Source organism: Bactrocera neohumeralis, chromosome 6 (genome assembly GCF_024586455.1).
Source record: "Bactrocera neohumeralis isolate Rockhampton chromosome 6, APGP_CSIRO_Bneo_wtdbg2-racon-allhic-juicebox.fasta_v2, whole genome shotgun sequence".
In the NCBI taxonomy this organism is placed as follows: Eukaryota; Metazoa; Arthropoda; class Insecta; order Diptera; family Tephritidae; genus Bactrocera; species Bactrocera neohumeralis.
In genome coordinates, this window is record NC_065923.1 from 16,817,996 (window position 1) to 16,839,513 (window position 21,518).

The 21,518-nt window shown below is 36.5% G+C and overlaps 1 protein-coding gene across 14 annotated transcripts in view; it reads left to right on the plus strand.

Moving 5' to 3' along the window:
* Positions 1 to 21,518, plus strand: part of LOC126763630 (supervillin) — a 473,985-nt gene that overhangs the window by 252,891 nt on the left and 199,576 nt on the right. For 12 of the 14 annotated variants that reach the window (XM_050481333.1, XM_050481322.1, XM_050481321.1 and 9 more), the window contains one exon: positions 5,950 to 8,215. In XM_050481333.1, coding sequence (XP_050337290.1) covers positions 5,950 to 8,215 — 2,266 coding nt within the window. Of the gene's footprint in view, positions 1 to 4,802; positions 4,936 to 5,949; positions 8,216 to 21,518 lie in introns of those variants that run through there. The other 2 variants (XM_050481325.1, XM_050481332.1) reach the window with 2 other exon arrangements.

Below are 21,518 nucleotides of genomic sequence, written 5' to 3' on the forward strand. Positions count from 1 at the left end.
TCTTAGCAACGTAATTGTGTTTTTATTCCTATTATTTGAGATCGCAAGACGGACTCTTTTATTAATTTCAGCTCGTCTGTATTTTGAAAAACTTCACTCTTACGTGCTCTTATGTTTTGTTAAGAATATCTGAAAAACTTTTTATGCGCTTTCTTCGCTATCAGAATTTTACTATTACCTCATTTCAGTTCTTTCACTGTCTTTATATTGAGATGATCATAAAAAAATGTCAAATCGGTTTTTTTGATTTTTTTATCTAAATTTTTCTACGAAATTATACCCAATAAATACGACAATGTAAATCACTTTCCATTTTAGGTATATTTCTCTTCTGATTTTGCTAATTTTTTTAAGTTTCTTATCTCTAATAATAAACTTTATTAAAATGTTGTTATTATAAATAATATACCATATGTATACTAAAGTACATATGTAAATAAATAATTGTATATACTCTCCTATAACTTACCTTAATTTCAAAGTCCTCAATTATCGCCTGCCAATCCAATTTCGGTCACATTTGTAGGCAATTAGCACGACAACAGCTCAATCGCACACCTGCAACTACTAACACACACAGATCTTTATGTGGGCGTTTACGTATGCGTGTGAGTCTGTGTGTGTGTGCCTATTTTGCATCACGTTTTTCCCACTGTCACTAATTTTATAGCGCGCTTAATTCGATGTTGCAAGGCAAAAAGAGCAAAAATTGCAATTGCACCGTGTTACCACCCCGCTCGCGCTCGCTCGCCCGCCCGCTGGCTCTTTCTCCTTCTATCACCTTGACATGATTTCACTATTTGTCCGTCTGTCCGTCTGCGTCCATCCGTCGCCGGCAAAGGTTGGCAGCTCAGGTGCGCATTTAAATGCTTTGCCAAGTAGATTTCATTTAAGCCCCACGACCCTGACTCGTTCTCACCTAGAAAATGCGAAACGAAAATAACATCGAAGCAACAACAACAGCAACAACCACAACCAATGAAACTTTGCAAATAAACATGTCAGCAACACCAGCAGAGAGTTCGAGCAACTTTGCAACTTAGCTATGCATACAAATGCAGTTAAAATAGTAAATAACTGTAGTTACCACCCACTCGCCGGTTAGTGTGTAAGTGTAAGTGTGTTAGTGTGTTAGTGTGTAAGTAAGTGGTCTTAATGACTTACTGACTGGCTTAAAACAAATTGAGTGTTTCAACATTTTATACGCTTTTACCCCCATTTACGACGCCACTAAGCCGCAGCCACTTCCACTTTGAATAATGCACATAGCTACAAGCATTACTGTATAAGTGTGCAATTAATTGCTTTGTTGCTTTTGTGGCAAAGTGTTGGCATGCCTTTGTGAGCTGGTGTTGAGAACTACATTTATATATTCTTAATTATAATATGACTATTATTGCTGCTTTTTGTGTTTAATTTCCTCAGGAGACACCCTGTATAATTGCGAAAATCTAAATTTGCCTTTAATTAAATTTCAGTTTTCGCATATTGTTAGTTTTTATCATAATATATTTTATATACAAAATTTCCAAATGAAACACCCTGTATAATGATGAAGATTTATATTTTCTGCTGGTTTGTTTTCAATTTCGTTGTTTATTATTATTGTTGTTAATTTTTTTATGTACTGCTATGCTATTTTCCAAATTTCTCCACGACACACCCTGTATAATCGGCAAAACTAAAATTTTCTTGAACTTTTTTTAAAATTGTCTGAAATATTATTATATTTTTAAGTACATATTTCTATTCTATTTTCAACCGAGACAGCCTGTACTATTAAATTAAATTCAATTTGTTTTAAAATTTTCTCAATTATTTTTATTTTTCTGTGATAAAATATATTTTATTTTGAAAATTTCCTCACGGTATACCCTGTATATACCCTTAGATTTAAACTATATTAAATATATTTTTAATAATCTTTAATTATTTCCATCGTTTTGAAGTATAATATATTTTATTGTCAACATTGCAACATGAGCCACCCTGTATAATCATGAAAATTTAAGTTATTTTCAAATTTGTTTTGAATTGTTGTGCAAATTCGCTTTATTTATTATTTTCCCTTTAAGCACCACTAAACTTACTGCAAAATTTCCACAGTAGACACCCTGTATACTCATGCAAAATAAAATTATCTACAATTTCTTTCAAATTTGTCTGAATTATTATTATTTTTTTAAATACTATATTTTTTACTTTCAAATATTTTAATATGAGACACCCTATGTAGTTGGCTAGATTGAAATTATTTTTATTATTGTTTGTACTTTTTTTAATTATTAATATTTTTTGTGGTGTTATATGTATATATCATATTTTATTTTTTATTGAAAATAAAAATTGACCTTAATTTTCAAAATTTTTACTTGAAGCACCCTGTATAATAGCGTATATCCAAATTAACTTCAATTTACTTTCGAATTTGCTTAGTTATTATTTTATTTTTAAAAATTATACTTTGTATTTTGAAAATTTGTACATGTAGCACCCTGTAAAATGGCGTAAACTAAAATTATGTTCTTCATATTGAATATGTTTTTAATTTTCCATAAATAATAATAATAATAATTATATTAATATTAATTTTTAATTAGAATAACCGATAGTTTTTTTACCCAAGGCACCCTGTATAATATCAAAAAAAAATTATTGTCTTTATTTAAATTAATCTCAACTTGGCTTAAATATTATCTTTTTTATTTACAATACTTTATGTTTTCAAAATTTATACTTGAAGCACCCTGTATAAACTACTAAATAAACATTATATTTATTTACCTTTGGGTTTCTCTAACTTTTTTATTAGTAGAATGTTTTTTTTTATATTTTTTATTTTTAAAAATTTCCACACGGTACACCCTGTATAGTCATATAACTCTAAATTATCGTCAATTTGTTTTCAACTTACCGGAGATATTATTATTTATTTTATGTAGCATATTAAGTGTTTTCCAAAATTTACACTCGAAGCACCCTGTATCATCGCGTAAATCCGAATTAAATTTCGATTATCTTTAATTTTTATTTTTTTTGTTACATAATATTTTTTATTTTATAATATTTTGTATTTTTTTAAATTTCCACACGGTACACCCTGTATATCAAAATCTTTGTAATATTTTTTTTTTTATTTTCTTTTCTACTCGAAGCGCCCTACTTATCGCAAAAATCGAATTTATCATTATTTTCAGTTTTTGTAAAAAAAAATGTAAAAAACAACCACAACAATAAAAAATCACAGTATTTTGAAATGCAAAATGTCAAAAATATTTGAACACTTTGAAATGTTTATTTTTTCCTTTCATATTTAAATTTTTACTTTTTCACATTTTAATTTTTATTTTTTCAAATCGTGTGCTTTTATTTTAGTCTCTTTAAAATTTATGGTTTATTAAAAGTGTGCTAAAATTTGAAGTGCTTTCCTCGCGTACTCTTAAACTTTGGCCATCTACTTAATGTAAACGAGGCATTACGAAATTGTCGGTGATATAAATTACTTAAAAATTACAAAAACTTACAACAAACACAAAAGCCGCAAACTATTTGCACCAAAACGAAAAATAATAATACTAATTAATAAACACAGCGACAGCGACAGAGCAGCAAGCAGTCAATTTGATTATAATTGTGTAATAACGAATGCCACAATTGGAGCATTTGCTTGTGGTTTCGGCCGATTACGAATTTTGCGGTTTTCATTATGAAATTACCAGCTGAATTCCTTTGTATCATATTTTCATATCAAGATTTTCATAATACTGCAGACTGATTTTTTTTTTGAATATGCGTATTGTGGCTGTCGCTGTGTTTTTGCGGTGTAGCCTGTTTTAACAGATATGTGTGATAACAGTGGTGAACAAAAAAAGTCGAACTAAAGATTGTTTTTTTTCCAAAAACAAATATTTTTCTGGTGCCTCAAGACCATTGGATATATAGAGTAGTACAGTAGTAGTCACTGATGATGTATATGTGTCTAAGATCTAGAAATCTTCTCAAAACAAACGGCCTTTTTCATCAGTTATCTTTTAAAAACCAGTCATGTTAATGTCGCCAACAAACCGCCCTGACAGGAAAAGTTTTTGTACTAATAAGTTCTCAGTGAGGAGATCTGGAACGAATCTTAATAATAAGAGAATTAATCAGGCATCGGAACAGTTTTTATACCAAAATGTTCTCATTGATCAGATCTGAAAGAAATCCTAATGATAAGAGAAGCAACAGGCATCGTTGAAACATTCTTTCAAAACTTCAATACTGTTTTGAAAACTGATCAAAATTTTGCAAAAGTTATCGATTATGATTGAAACAACTTTCCATACCAATTGATTAACTCCAACATAAGAAGCGATCATAATTTTAGAAAAAATAAATACTCACGATTATATGAAATCTCCACACTTAAAACTTAATATATCAAATATTTTTCTAAAAAAACATTAATATACTATGGTATATAGTATTTTTCCTACAATTTTTTATATGATTTTAAACTTGTTCTTCAAATTCTCATGGCTTTCCAAGAAATATTTAGCGTTTTCGAGTTCATTTTTCAAATTCTATACTATCCTTGATTATACATATTTTTAGAACAACATAACCGCACATATCGTTTGATGGGAACCGTAATTTTAGTGTCGAATTTCCATGTTCACCACTGTTTTTAAAACTCGTTACCAACCTTTACCTCTATTAGAAAGTATAAACATTTGAATAATGCACTATTTTTTACAGAAATTTTTCTGTTTGTCAAGTCTGTATCTGAGCTTTTTTCCCTCCTGATCGGCGCTTTAATCGCCTAAGCAAGTTGGCTAATATCTCGTGCTAGCTGCCTCAAAATTTCAACCTTTTGGACTTTCATTTTACGCATGTTCTGTGGGAATTTCTTAGCTGTAATGCGTAAATTAGTGAGAAGAGTACATTTCATTCTAGGTGGGAATAAAAGTTATTGTGTAAAATACTTAAAACCATTTATCATAGAAGAACCGAAAAGAAAAATGTAGTATATGGCAGATACTTTAAGGGCCGTTTTTTTCAAGGTCTGGTTATCAGCTATCTGTCAGTTAACTTCTTGTTAAAAAAAGGTTCTTTACCGAAAGAAGGAGTCTTGGTTAAGTTCTTGTTAAAAAAGGTTCTTTACCGAAAGAAGGAGTCTTGGTTAAATTAACCAGAACTTAACTGACATAAGGCTGCTAACCAGACATTGAGAAAGCGGTCCTAAATCGTATTGATATTGATATTGGTATTGATATTGATATTGATATTGATATTGATATTGATATTGATATTGATATTGATATTGATATTGAAAGTTGATATTGATATTGATATTGATATTGATATTGATATTGATATTGATATTGATATTGATATTGATATTGATATTGATATTGATGTTGATATTGATATTGATATATGATATTGATATTGATATTGATATTGATATTGATGTTGATATTGATATTGATATTGATATTGATATTGATATTGATATTGATATTGATATTGATGTTGATATTGATATTGATATTGCTATTGATATTGATATTGATATTGATATTGATATTGATATTGATATTGATATTGATATTGATATTGATATTGATATTGATGTTGATATTGATATTGATATTGATGTTGATATTGATATTGATATTGATATTGATATTGATATTGATATTGATGTTGATGTTGATATTGATATTGATATTGCTATTGCTATTGATATTGATATTGATATTGATATTGATATTGATATTGATATTGATATTGCTATTGATATTGATATTGATATTGCATATTGAGGGTTGGGATTAAGATTACAACTAATATTAATATCGAAATTAGCTTTTAATTTTTATTAAACTATTTATATATTTTTACTATAATGACATATAAATATTTATTGTTTCATATTTAAACTAATTTCGTTCACTCTCCTTCCAGAATCCGTCGACACTACACATAGCCCTAATACCAATTACGAAAACAAATCGTCAAACTGTAGTCTATCCTCCGCATCGGTCACTGCCAAATCGAGCTGCCAGCAAACGTCTTCAGTATACGATAAAATAAAGCATCAACAACAATTGCAACAGCAACAACAGCGTCAACAAACGTCAAAACATCACTCGAAAGAACAACAACAACAACCGGGCACAAGATCTTCGTCGTCCTCCTCAACACGCTATCACGGTGTACATCCACATTTTCACCATCACACCGCACCAGCCTACTATACCGACGTCAATCTACACATACACACACCGAAGGCTAACGATGTTACGTCACTAAATGAGAATTACCAGAGTGTCTACAATACACCAACACAATTGGTCAAAGAGCATTATTTTCCCAAAACTAGTACCGCTACAGTAGTGCCACCACCAATTGGCACGGGTGCTGCAGTTATTGGACGCGCCAGCACTACATCGCCCTCGTCGCTGGAGAAGCGTGAACGCGAACGCGAACGCAACAAAGTGCCGATCGACAGTGCTAGTAGCAACAACAAAAGCGCCAACGCAGCAGCTGCACGTGCGGCTTTTTTTCGTGGCGGCTCTGCGGGCAGCAGCGGCTACAACAACGGCGAAAGACCAAGTCACGAAGCTTTAGCGAAATCGTCGCCAGCATTTGGGCGCCCTACCGAGACAGGTGAATTGAACGACACCACATACACACCATACGTTGACAGTGGTAGTAGTTTTGTTGTTGTTGACATAAATAGCAGTAGTGATTGTAGTAAATATAATAATAATAATAATGTTAAGCCATTAGACGACAACAGCGCGACAGACATAACACAACACGATAGCATAAATCATAATTACAACAACAGTAACATAAAATCCATAACGTCCCCCACATCACCGACAGGCACGAATACATCGACAACAACAACATCGGCCGGACGCAGTCGCAACTCACATCGTTTCGCTGGTAAGAGACGCGCGGTGCGCGTGCGTAGCGAATCCCGACCGATTAGCGCACTCTATGATATAATATGCAAGGAGAAGGGTCTGGATATTGGTACCAGCACCACGAACGAAGAAGACTCGTCAGCGCCATCAAACGACGACGACGCGCATCATAGCGCACGCAACAGCCATAATACTAAAGGCAAGAGCAAAGAACGCAGCCATCCACGTAGCAGCAGCAGTAGAAATAATAGTCTAAAGAATAGTAAAGATTACGCAGAGATCTCAAATTGTCTAACCGCGTTCGTGGCCAACTCTTTGTCCAACTATTTGGGTGGCACGGCATACGATCAATCGAATATGGATCACGCTGCCACCGCGTCCGGTGATACAAACGCAACACACGATCGCGCAAAGCGCTCCCACAAAGCGCGTGCGTCGAGCGGCCACAAGCCAGGCTCCAAGAAACGCAAGGATGTTGGCGGTAAAACAAAAGCGAGCACGCCGCGCAGTCCGCGTGATGAAGAGCTGAACGGCGAGACAAGCGAAGATTCGAATGACGCGTTTGCGCACACCACACTGTCGGCGCGCTCAAAGCATCGCGCTGATTGTAATCGTCGCATGAATGGTACTGAAAAGGCGGCCTCCTTGCCGCCGCAGCTGCATGTCACAGCGCAGCACCCCACGACCACCACCGGCACAGGCATGCCGCAAAAGGCAACCACTCACACAAATAATGTCGAATCAAATACTCATTTGAATGTGCGCAAAAAGTGCTCCATTCATTGTCGCTGTCAGTTGGGTTGCGAATGCCGCTCCGCGAATTCCGCTCATCGCACCACACATTATCCATATGAATATCATCAATCCTCATTACCACCAAACCTGTCATCCGGCACATGTAGTAGCGTACGCTCGCCCAGCACCGCCGATGACGAGAGTCTCGGTTACTCCCCCGAAAAGCTATACATTGAACCTGTAAATATGAATTTAAGTGGTATCTCATCTAGCCCTGCTAACGCTAAACATGCCAATAGTAGTAGCAGTGGTGTAGTGCTTGAGCCGACGTCCAGCATACACTCGGTGCGCAATAGCAAGGAGCGCGTTAGTCGCGCCCAGCAACGTCGCTTGCGCGAAGAGATGCGCCGTCATACGGATCTGCCGCAATTGGACTCACTCTCGCCATCCTCGCTTAGTAATATTAGTCAAGTGGTGGGTGCGGCGGAAAAGGCACTGAGTGAAGATGAAGGTGTTGCGGGCGTGAAGCAACAAGACAACCGCACGAGCAGAGCGAGAAGGTAAGTTATATTCGTGTGTAGTTGCTCGTATATCTAGCGCTTTTAGTGTATGAAACCCTAGGATATTTTGGTTGTAGTCTTGAGATATGTTCCTGAAGTTGAAGTAACTACGAAAAGATCCCATCCCAAAATATTTAAAATTCTTATAGTCACTTATATAAGGACTCAATATATGGGTTTATGAGACCCTATGGGTTTTATAGCTAAGATCACCCGACCACGTCATATGAAAAGAACCTGTTAAATTAAGAAGAGGCACTGAACAAGAAAGAGACAAGGTCATCTGGTATTAGAGTACCAACAAGTTTCCACAAATTCGGAGATTATCGGCAAAAAAGTATAAAATCAGGATTAGTTACGGCCCCATTTAAGTTCCTAAAAATGTTAATACATTCAGAATGATATTTTTGACTTTTTCTGACTAAAAATCGTGCTTTATATTGTATTTTCGCCAAATTTATATCGATTAGCCATGTTCAGTCGCATTGAGATATTGTCCCACCGGAATTTAGTTTCTTCCTCACAGTTTCGCTTTATTCTAGGAGAAAGGAATCACATTTCTCTCTTAATGGCTTATTGAAATATATATTTGAGAGAGACTGACTTTTTGGCTAAATACGAAGCGATAGTCATCGGCTCAGACCCCGTATTTATCCGATTTGGCTTCCTCGGACTTACTTCTGAAAAATCTAAAAACCTGGTAACGCGACATGAGTACATACCTTACGTCAATGTATAAAAATCGTCAGGCAAACTGTTCGAGCCGCAAACAAACAGCTGCCAAACTCGCACTAATTGACGTATGAAGATCAAACTTCACAAGAACAAAAAATTGGTTGTACCAATCTAGGAAAAAAATATAATATTTATCGATTCGGTTTGCTCGTGCAGTTTTTATGGACCAGACCTAGTTAAGTTTGTTATTGAGTGTATATTGACGTTTCGGTACAAATTTGCGACTTCTGGGCTAATCTTAGGGATCATCTTTTTGAAGAGTATCTCTACGGGCGACGGCGGTTCTAGAAACTCGTACAATCGGAAGCTCCGCTATCAGTAGAATGGAAACGGATCGGTTCTCCTCTTTACTCGTATGTTCTAATACTGAATATCTAGGCTCAACGGGAACTTGACCAGCGCTGGGCTACCATCGCTTTATGCGCTGTCGCAAGATCCTTTTTGCCCAAGATTGATCATAAAAAATCCAGGGAACTATTTGCCCTCAGTAAGGCTATCCTCTCTCTCTCTAGTAACGACAAACACAAATTAACACTTACCGATCCAAACGGGGTTAGATCGCCGAAAGAACAGCCCTTGGTCGGATGAAATCCGAGTCAATTCCGGTGCGTAGAATCGGCTGTCGTGGGAATTGTAAGGCTATCCTCTCTCTATTTGTGGTTATTCTAATAGGCGACTGCCCTATCGGCGTCCATGCTGTAAGGTTTAAAATCCTACCAGACGCCAGCTGCAGAAGCTGTATGGACGAAGTGACCACCTCTCAACACTTCCTTCTTGTTTGTTGTCGTTTGCGAGATCAAGGCTTAAACTCTGGAGATCCCCAGATATTCCAAATATCTTTATTGGCGCGTTGCCGACTTATGTGTTATTAATTACAGGATTTCTATTTGTATGTTTTCACAAAGTTCTCAAATATATAGTAATCAAAGTGGATCTCCGGATCAGCCATCAAACCTAACCTAACCACTGGGAAATTACAGTGAAAATTTTAAGTGGAGAGGCTGTTATATACCTTTGGTGATGAGGCAGCTCTCATAGGTGCGCTCCAAGCGCTCATAGAAGACATCTTTGGTCGTCATCGCGGCGGTGATGTCAGCCTTAATTTTCACGAGGACATCAACCAGGCAGCGGCACCTTCCCAATTAAGGGACTGGACATTTCAAGTACATGACCTTAAATCGTAATCTTAATACGTTTGCAGTGGTCGTCATAAAAAGAGGGTCTCTCATTCGAGGCTGGTTTCTTCTTTTCCATGGTGGTGTTTTTTACTTGGCGGGCCTCAAACCTAGCGCACAAAACAGGGGAGGGATATTTCGCTTTCTCACTTTAGCTCGTCTTCAAACGGATGTTTTTTCTCTACCCGGAGGATACTTGGTCTATGACCGGAAGTCACGAGCTGCCGGAGCTGGAGAGAAAAAGAGTTCAGAGTTTTACGTGCTGAAACTGACAGACTCGAACGCTTTGACGCAATTGAATAATGTATTAGGAGCTTAAGGTGTACTTTAAATCAAACAAATATATTTTTTTGGAAATTCTTAGCCTAATCTAACCCCTAATTAACATTAAAACTCAATTTAGTATATATGTTTTGTCTTCCTAACTACAATGTATCTTGTAGATTAAGCCAGTCTTCGCGACTCTTTATCAGCTAAAAAGCGGATCTACGCTTCAATTCACCGCCAGCGAAACAAAGCGACTCTTTGATGGCCAAATTTCAATAACAAAAAGATATCACCGGTTTTGGAACGCTTTCATGCGCTGGTCATTCAGTTTTTGAGCCGCCGTCATAATTGTCCTCTTTGTTTTGAATTCTTTTTTGTTTTTTTTTATTATCTTCCAATTTGTCTTTTTTGTGTGCGCCAAGATTTTATTGCACTTTCGCTGGAGATATTCAAAGTGGCGCAAATGATTTCTTACTGGTTTTCATGGCCCGATTTTTTTCTCTATATATATTTTCTTTATTCAACTTTGGCGACGGAGAATTTGGCGTTTCGCTTTAGTTTTTTTTTATATCGTTTGTTGTATGCAAAAGTTGCTGCACCGCCAATTAGACTGGCTAATACCTGCTTCCATGCACAACATAACCATACTTATGTGCCCATCTGTATGTATGTGTGTCTATATGTTGTGCATGTAACTGCAACTGGCACCCAGGGGTGCGGCGGCGCCACTCTGGCTGCGGCTATCTGTTTTTGAATAGCTGTCGGCGGTTATGGCATTGTGTCGGTCATCGTCGTGTCTCGTCGCTGCGCGTCTCTTGCTGCTCGCCGCACTGTTTGACCGTCTGCCATCGTCGTCTATTTATTAATTTGCGTTGTCAATTGATGGGTGGTGGCGTCTATATTTACCATGCATGTGTGTGTCGTCTGCGCATGCGCGCCGTTCCCATGTCCAAATGTGTGGCGCAGACGAGTATTTCGCTCTTTATTTGCTTATGTTTACTAAAGCCATGCAACTGGTTGCCTGCACACTTTTTGGTCAACTTGCAAGTGGCGTTCGTCGCTATCAACGCGCCTAAATTTTCATTTAATTTGTTATTAACTTTTTTGATAGTGTCTGTGGTTTCTTCGCAGACGCTGTTTTCGCCGCCAACCATTTGAAGTCGCATAACGTGCATGGTTTACTGTTAGTCGCCGCAGTTTAATCATATCTTGATCATATTTCGTAAATTAAAGAAACGAGTTGTTGTTGTTGGTGTGATGCGATCAAATCAAATCCTAAAATTACCATTTAAAGTTCATTATAGACATCCGCTGCTCTTTAATTAAATAAAAATACATAAATAACATTTTTCCATATTTTTGATACAAAGTGTGATCCATTTCGAGATTCCCTACATAAAAAAAAATAAACTTCAAATTAAATGCGAAGTGTTTATTATCATTCGAAAAAACATCCTTTGGCAATAATTTTTTGAAGATTATCTCTTTCAAATGTTGGCCGCGGTTGCGTCTCAGATGGTCCATCCGTTGAGTCCAATTTTCGTGGACTCGTTCGAGCATTTGATTGGTAACTGGCGAATGACACGCTAGATGTTTTGCTCCAAGACTTGAATCGGAGCGGGGTTGTCCGCAGAGACTCTAAACTTTACGTATCCCCACAGGAAAAAGTCTAACGGTGTCATATCACACGATCTTGGTGGCCCAAAACGTGAAACTATCTGCGCACCGAAGTGTTCTCTCAATAAATCCATTGATTGATGTGATGCATGGGAGGCGCCGCTGTTGTCTTATTGAAACCAAATGTCGCTGAGTTCGCGAGGTTCAATTTCAGGCATCAAATAGACGGTCGCCATTGATGGTTACGTTCTCACCGGCATCATTCTCGATGAAATATGGACCGATGATTCCACCGGCCCCCAAACCACACCAAACCGTTGGTTTTCTGGATAAAATGGTAGCTCTTGAATCTCTTCAGGTTGCTATTCGTGCCAAATGCGGCAATTTTGCTTGTTTACCTACCCATTGAGCCAGATCGGTAAACAAAATTTGACTCGAAAACATCTGATCTTCTTGAAACTTTTCAAGAGCCCATAAATCGAAGCGATGTCGCTTGGGAAGGTCGAGCCACTTGCACAAGCTGTATTTTGTATGCTTTCCATTTAAGATTTCAACGAACAATGCACCAAGTTGTTCTATACGAACGGCATCGAATCGACTCTTCACGGTCTTCGTGTACACTTTCAGCTACGACTGATATATTTTCTTCACTTCATGCTGGACGTGGTCGATTCGGTCGAATATTATTCGTTAATGAATGATGGGTCTCAAGATGGGTGATTGTGGCCGTTGGTGGCCGCTTATGCTGACCATAAGTTGAGCGAAGGACGCGAAACACATTCTTTACAGAACGTTAATTTTCGTAATAAAGTTGAACGATTTGTAAACGTCCCCTAGTTAGCGCAACGCGAAGTTTCAATTGAAACCGATTCTTCCTCACTTGATACCTATACCTTCCTCCATAACCTTAATTTAAAAATATTACCGGTTGACAATTGTAGAAGTTGTTTTAAAGAAAACGAGGTAGGTTAGGTTAGCTAAGTAGGCTGATTTTTCGTGAAGCCGCGAATAATACTACTTGGAAAGCTAGAGACGTCGGTCCGTTGTGATGTCCAGAACACCTTTTATGTTCAAAAAGACTGCATACATGCAAAGAACTTCGCCACTTTCGTAAAAAAATATGGCTGCCAAGATGGCTCTGGCGACAGCTGGACAGAGGAGAAAAAAGTTTCCAGACGTTATTTCCTGCAATTTTGACTAGTTGCGTCCTTCAAAATCTTTAGCCTCACCGCGAAACGACTGGCGCGCTGTTGTTAACTCGGCTATAATCGCGTAAGCGGTGTTTACGCCAATTAAGAAGAAGAAGACACCGGTTGACTGCCAATGTAACAGTGTCCAGTTAGGGCACCTATTAAGTTTCACTGTGGGCCAGAAGACTTTTGCAACCCCACAAGCGAGAATTATCGACCAAAGCTTACTAAGCTAGCGTGAAGCTCATAGATCCAGCGCTCGAGTGCGCGAAGACAATGAACACCGGCTCGTTCCGATCCTGATGATATTTGGGTGAGGGCGCCCTTTCTTGCTAGCTTCTTTTAGATACATCTGCTCCTATCTTAATGGTTCAGCTTTAAAAACACTACAGTGATCCGACAGATGACTCTACCTCTTACCTCTTGATCTTCGACCATCTGTGAAAAATCTAACTGCGCCTTTTTTCAAGTGACTCCGCCTACCTGCCTTTCCTACAGAGGTATGTGCGCTAAATAGGTTCCGCGGCGCAGTGGTCCTAATTGGATCAGGAATACAAACGAAGTGAAAGAGGACGTCAGACGCTCTCTGAGACCCTCAATATGTCCTCATTCCAGGTGTTTGATAGCAAGCTTCACATCAATGCATTTGTCGGCTAAAGGTAGAGAAATCTCAAAATTTTTTCTTGACGGCCCCGCATGCCAGATTAGTGCTAAAACACCTCGAACTTCATACTTTTAGTCGTCCAACGGAGCTGGCTGTTACAAAAATTAAACCACTAACAGATTTGTGTTGAGTTCAAGATGTTACAGGAGTTCTTTTGCTGATTTCTAAGTGTGATTCCCTTCATCTTGAGGCTCAGCTATATAACCTAAACTAAGTTCTCCTTTTCAACAGTCAGCGGTAAATAATTTCAAACTTGAAACCCCAATGTCTTCGATTGCACTTGTCATTCAAGAGGTCACTCGTTGTGTCTTGTGTCCTATCGATGTTGTTTCAAGAAAGGTTTACACTCTTTTTGTGTTCATTCAAAAACATTTATTATTAGAAAACATATTCAGTAAGTGATTTCAAAGACAAAATTTATTGTTTTTTTCTACTTTTGTAAAAATTAAATTGCCACAGACATTTAAATGTCATGAATCCACATCTCAGCCCGTAATGAATTTGACCCCTTCACGTGTACTTCAGTGTGTAAATATGTTGTCTGTGTGTGAGTGTGTTTGTGGAAAATTCTAGCTAAAACTGAAATTGTTTATGCAAATTACTTTCGAGCGTCCGCTATGGTTTCACAGTCGCCAGTCATAACACGGCGTCGAAATTTCACGCCTCATAAAGTCAATTTACCTAAAAAGAAACGCCGCCGCCGGCGACAACTCAAGAAGCAACAAATACACAGAACAACAATGCTGCGCGCAACAATAGTCGAAATGACAAAATACCAATTATCCGAACGGCCGAAATGACAAATTGCCGACAACATTAAATTTATGCTTAAAGAAGCCAAAAACAAGAATAAAAACCAAAACTGAAACCCGAAAAGGGAAACAAATCAAAGAAAGTCATAAATTGAATGTGTGTTGGTAGGTATGTATGTATGTATGTATATAAAGGTGTGTTTGTACATATTTCGTTCTTACTATCTTTTGTTTATATACATATATACATATGTACAAACACAGATTAGAATTTATTGAAGAAATGGAATTTTCCAACCATTAAATTTTCTACTCGAGTTCAACACTAATTCCTCTCATTCGCTTCGAGTGAGCCGCGGCAACTGTTTTTTACTGGTTTTGTATTTGCTTGCATTTTTTCTTGCTTCCCTGTGAGGCGAGCTATATAGATATGAAAGAGGTGCTCCACTGACCCTGCAGGAACAAGGAATTGTTACCTGAAAAACAGATTTGGTTTGCGGTTTCTAAAGTTCCCATTTCGATGCCAAAAGCTTTAGAAATTCCGTTCTGCTCTAAACCGAGGTCAAATATGGCATACTTCACTTTTTAAGTTTTTTTTTTAACTAATCGCTTTTTATATTTGAAATTTGTTTTAAAGGGCGATCCATTTCGAGGTTTAAAGGTTTTAAAGAAAAAACACAGAAACTTCAAATTTAATGGGGAATGTCATCATTCGAAAGAACATTCTTTGGCAGTTCCTTTTTGAAGATTATCTCTTTCAAATGTTGGCCGCGGCTAAGTCTCAGATGGTCCATCCCTAGCGTCCAATTTTTGATGACTCATTCGAGCATTTCGATTCGTAACTGGCGAATGACACGCGTGATGTTTTGCTCCAAGACCTGAATCGAAGCCGAATTGTCCATGTAGACTTTAGACTTTAAATATCCCTACAGGAAAAAGTCTAACGATTTTTGTGGCCAATCGATCGTCCCAAAACGTGAAATTATCTACTCGCCAAAGTGTTCTCTCAATAAATCCATTAATAGATGCAATGTGTGGGAAATGGCGCCGTCTTGTTGAAACCAAATGTCGCCGAGATCACGAGCTTCAATTTCAGACATCAAATAGTCGGTTATCAATGCGCGATAACGATCGCCATTGACGCTTACGTTCTCACCTGCATCACAATTGCAGAAATATGGACCGATGATTCCACAAACCACACCAAACCATTATTATTTCTGGATGAAATGGCAGTTCTTGAATCTCTTCAGTTTGCTCTTTGTCCCAAATGCAGCAATTTTGCTTGTTTACAAACTCATTGAACCAGAAATGGGCCTCATCGCTGAACCAAATTTCATTCGAAATAGTCGGATCTTCTTGGAACTTTTCAAGAGCCCATAGAGTGAAGCGATGTCGCTTAGGAAGGTTGAGCGGCTTCAGTTCCTGCACAAGCTTTCAGTTTAAGATCTCAACGTAGGGCTATTGAAAAAAGTACCTCTACTTGGATCAGCCGTTATTCCACCTATATTAATTTTCATCGACTGGCTCATTTTGTTTGCAGCATATTCCGCCCAATGAAAGTTTTGACTGAAACACCTGACCAAATAGTAACTTTTCGTTTCGTTGGTCTGCTAGAGCTACTCCGAGCGAGTTTTATTCTCATTCCCAAACAATATTTAAATATCGTGGGCGCTCAACATATTTTTCTGTTTTCTTTTTGTCGATCTCGCCAAATTTCTTTGTGCTGTGTCTGAATTGCCATAACTACAAGTATAAATTACCTTTTCCAAAAGGGTAGCTTGTTATTTCTCTTAAGGTATTTATTCATTTGTGTATTTGTTTACATATGACGGTTCTGGAAGGTCAAGCCGCAGCATAAGTATCTGCGCCATTGTCCGATAAGTACTATTTTAAATTTGTACATTTGTGTCATGTGTCAAACTTTCATCCAATTCATGTCATGCCTGTAATTTTGTAATCCACTTATGACGACTAGATATAGTAAATCCTTAAGAAACATTTGAGAACTTTACTTATTTTTGAGAACTGTGCTTAGTTGGATGTAATCTTCAAAACTTCACATCCTCTCTGATTGCGTAGAACCCACTTGCTAAGGAACATGATTCCTTTTTTTTTTTTAAAACGACCAAATTAGTTTAATTCCCCTAATATGTTTCGATTATAATAAATGATCTCTTGCGCCGTCTTGCTGAAACCTTACGGTAATTAATATTTATGTGGGGAACCAAAAAGTTGTGAATCAGTGATCTGTAGAGCTCATCTTTGACGTCAATGTTGGCTCCATCCACAGTTCTAAAAAAAGCGTGGATCAAGAATGTCGTTGGCATGGTCATTGTATCAGATAGTAACATTTTGTGTATGCAGAGTGCTTTCAAAATTGTTCACATTTGAAATAATGAAATTATATTGAAATGAAAAATTTTATACATCGCTGAAAGCCATTTGAACGTAAAACATATCAATTTTCCTCCAAAAGGATTTTCACTTTTTTTAAACGATATTTCAGTGAGCTTTCGCAAGATATGTTTCCAAAGTATTATGTTAAACACAAATATTTATCTTGACAGCTGGTTTGACAGCTACATATCTCTCTCGGAAATCGCACACTTCTAAAAACCACGTATAAAGAGTATCGATTCTTTCGAGCCTGTCATGCTTACTGATTGAAGGAAAGTCGTATCTTGGACTATAGATCCTAGCCAAGTTCGATAGAATACCGATCACACCACGAGAATTTCCACCTACCCCATTGTTTCCTAATAGTTGTTATTTTAAGGGGTCAGTAGGTTAATCTGACCTGTTTTTTTGACATTTTTTTTCATAGAAATTTTTATTCTACGATAGAACTTTTTTCACATATGTGAACTGGTCTACGGAAAGGGGGCTTAGGTGTCAAAAAAAAAGAGAACAATTAATGAGATAACGAGAAACTGACGATTATTTTTAACAGCTTTTCCCAGAAAACTAGTTTTCGCACGTTAGCTCCCTTTTCGTAGACCAGGTCACATATCATAAGGTATATCGTGGAGTCTATAAACAAATTTTTTCGGAATTTTTTGATGACATCTGTCGGAGAAATGACTGCGTGAATGAAATGCGTTTGTTCACTGGCGGACACGATTTCTCATGTTTGGATCATTTGAAACACAAAAACCCAATTTACTCTTTAAAAGTACGTGAATGGTTATCGTCCCTACTAGAATCATGAAAAATTGTTGATAAATAAAAAAGTAATTAACTTTTTGTTTTTTTTTTCAATCTTTCCCCATGTTTTTTTACATAAAATTTGTCATAACATTATCAATAAATTGTAAAAAATATAGATTTTGAATTCCACGATAGCATATACATTAGGATGATAGCGTTTTGTGAAAATTTAAAAAAAAAATCTCGATTATACTTCATCATTAAGCAAATCGTTTTACATAAATTTTGTCATGTAAAAAATATAGGGACGATAGTTCGAAAAAAAAAAAAAAATAATAATTAAGCAAATTTTGTTCGAAAAAAAAAAATTTTGATTACCCTACTATACGTCAGAAATTGTATTACTATTGAACTTTAGTAGCGTCATAATGACTCTACAGAACACCTGTTTTGTTCAGAAATGACTTTCCCAAGTAAACATTTGTGTCTACAATCGTTGAATACAAAAGCATGTTCATTCGAAAATAAAGGTGTGCAAAAATCAATGTTGCAATTCACAGCTGAGATCAGCACAGTTTGCGGCTGCTCTACAGCTGGTCCGCGTAGCCGCGCTTTATCTACCCAATAAGAATGTGTACTTTACACGTCTGGCGCAAATTGAGTTGCCAAGCGTTAAAGGAGAATTGTATGGAATTTTTTCCAAAAGGGTGTTGATTCCGGGAGGTAAAAATATGATTTCAAAAATTAAAGTCAAATTTGAATAGGATTAACGACTCAATAGCGAAGCGCTTACAGGTCTCTCGGTAGTCATAATGAAAATGTTGAAATTGCCACATTAAGTGATAAGTTTCCTGGTAGATACATAAGTTATAATGGAAATTGATTTAGATCTCTGTGCATACAAATAAGTTTAGTTTCATAAAAACTGCCAGTTAGTGAATTATCATTATTTGTTTGTTGAATTAGTTAATCCAATTAAATCACCCTGTGCTGGCTTGCGTGCACAATCCTTATGTTTGCCTACCTAAAACTAACAGTTGTTGAGCGGTCGGTTTGTTTTGAGTGTGTTTTCTGTTTGTTTTTGTTTTTGTTTTGCTTTTATCTGCATTTCGATTACATACCGACAAACACACTTACCCATTCATAGCTCCTTGAGTGACTTTACGTTTTTGGAGTTCAGATAACCTAGCGGTGAAATTAGTAGACTTCCAAACTATTAGTGATTTTGGAGTGTGAAAATTATCTTCAATAGACCCTTGAAAGATGCTTGAATTATATACATTATACTCGTATAATGAGTATAAAAAATAAATAATTGAAGAGTTCTGGGTAAAGTGCTCATACATAGTACTCTGGAAAACTAATGAACTAACCTCGGAAACTGCAAATTTATATTTATTCTTATCGACTAAGAATGAGAAGTACTAATAGAAACAAAAATATAGGCGCCACCTAAGACTGAAAACTATTTTATTTCTCTGAAAACTCTCCGACTCTCTCTTTGACTCCAATAGAAAGCGTCCTTTGAAAAAGTATTTAAATTAATGATATCAAAGGTTGTATAAGGGGGTTTCTGACTTTGGAGCGATTGAGATACATATTAAATTGACAAATATATTTATATATACATATATTTCTAGACTTTTAGTATATCTGTATATAAAAATCTTTCCAAGAATGATCGCTTCCAAAATTAAATTTACAACTCTTCAGATCTTTGTGTCTTACTTTGTCTGCATCCTGAAAACCGCAATTCGAAAACACTTTTTTTTTTGATTTATTCTATTCTGGCATCGCTCTGAGATAATTTCCAAAAATTGTCAACCTGGTATCAAAAATTTGATTACCAATGGCTCACATGGCAGTTACTTTTCTGGTTACTTTCAGGCGATTTCCAAATATGTAAGCTTCCACAAAAGTTTTATTTAGCATTTTTATTATTCTCAGGTGACTGTAAATTCATCTAAATAGATTTCAAAATAGCCAGTAATGGAAATTTGTTTTCGAAATATTGATTTCTAAACCAAGCTCGGTATGTGTATTCAGGGTTCGTGATTATTTTATATCATAGAGCTTTGTAACATGTTAAATAGATAAAATGTGTTCTAGAACACGATTTTGTCGAATTATTTGATCCTGCGATCACAGAATTTAGAAGATTTATAAAATATTTTCAATTACTGATCTTCAACATTAGTATTTATTAAGCACTTTAAGATTTTGATATTTAGTATTTAGAATCAAAGTCTGAAGTGGGGTCACAAAGTATTTAGAATCAAAGTTTGAAGTGTTGTGCCGAAGTTAAGAGATCGTGTATCCTAACGCATTGTTTCAAATAACATCTCAACCCCCTTTTTTTTGAATATATTCTATAGTATGTAAGGATCCTTCCTTCTTATTGAGTATATGCTGAATGGGTTACGGGTATATTAAGTTTACCAGATGTTAAGTTTGTTGGAGACCCCATAAAATATACATATGTATGTATATATAAAAGATTATCTTACCGACCTGAGTCCAGTCAGCCATGTCCCTCAGCCTGTATATGTATATATACGCGAACTAGTCCCTCAGTTTTTGAGATTTCGTTTTGAAATTTTGCACATCTGCTCTTCTCACCAAAAAGCTAGTAGTTTGTCGGAAGAGCCGATATCTGACCACTATAGCATGTATCTGTCATACAAACTGATCTTTCAGTACATGCCCTTGTATGGAAAAATTTTTTATTTGACAAGATATCGTGACGAAATTTGGCGTGTGTTACTATCCAAAATAGAGTATAATATTCAAAACAGAAACTTTCATATCGGACTACTATATTATATAGCTGTCATACAAACTGAATGGTCAAACTCAAGTTCTTGTATGGAAAACTGTTTTAATTGACCAGATATCTTCACGAAATTTCCCATGAATTATTGTCAAAACAAAGCTATGATATCTGAAAAAATATTCCAGATCGGACCACTATAGCATACAGCCGCCAAACAAACTGGCTAATCAAAAACAAAATAATTCTTTTTTCACGATTTAACGAGTTTTCTTGATCATATGAAAGCAATTATAGAATAAACCTTGCTAAGCTCATTAATAAACTATTAAGATTATGTACCTCAGAATTTCATCATTTGAAGTAACTGTAATCAACCACTTCAATCCAGCTTTAAGCCTCTTCATTTTACTGCTGGGTACTATTTGCCACTTTTGTTTGCCAACATACCGGCTTTCTTCCAATTACCAGTGCCCTTTGCCGCCTTAAAATCCAACTCCAAACAAATTTCGAGTATTTTTCCTTTGCAATTTCAAATGTGATACGCTGCTTTGCCGAAATTTGTATTGGACGGCTTCTTTATGCGCGTTTTGATGAATAGCAATAACTGCCAAAATGACAAAAACAATGGTAAACAAAAAGAAAGACACGCATACACGTGCAGACAGCCGTTATATATACATACATGCATGCAGACGGATATTGCGCGCAACAGCGACTATAATAACAACAACACCAAACAAAAGCGACTTTTTAAATAAGCTGTTAAACCTGCTGCTCCGCTGGATGGCTGGTTGGCTGTCTGACTGACTGGCTCTTTGCCTGCTCGCTGAAATAGTTGTTGCCTCAAGACACTAGAGGAGAGTTTGTTTGTGCGTCGCTGCTTTGTTTATGTGTGCGAGTGTATTTCATAGATACAAATCATGTTTTTGCCTTGTTTTTGTATTGTTTTTGTTATTTTGAGTCACACTGCGTGCCAATAG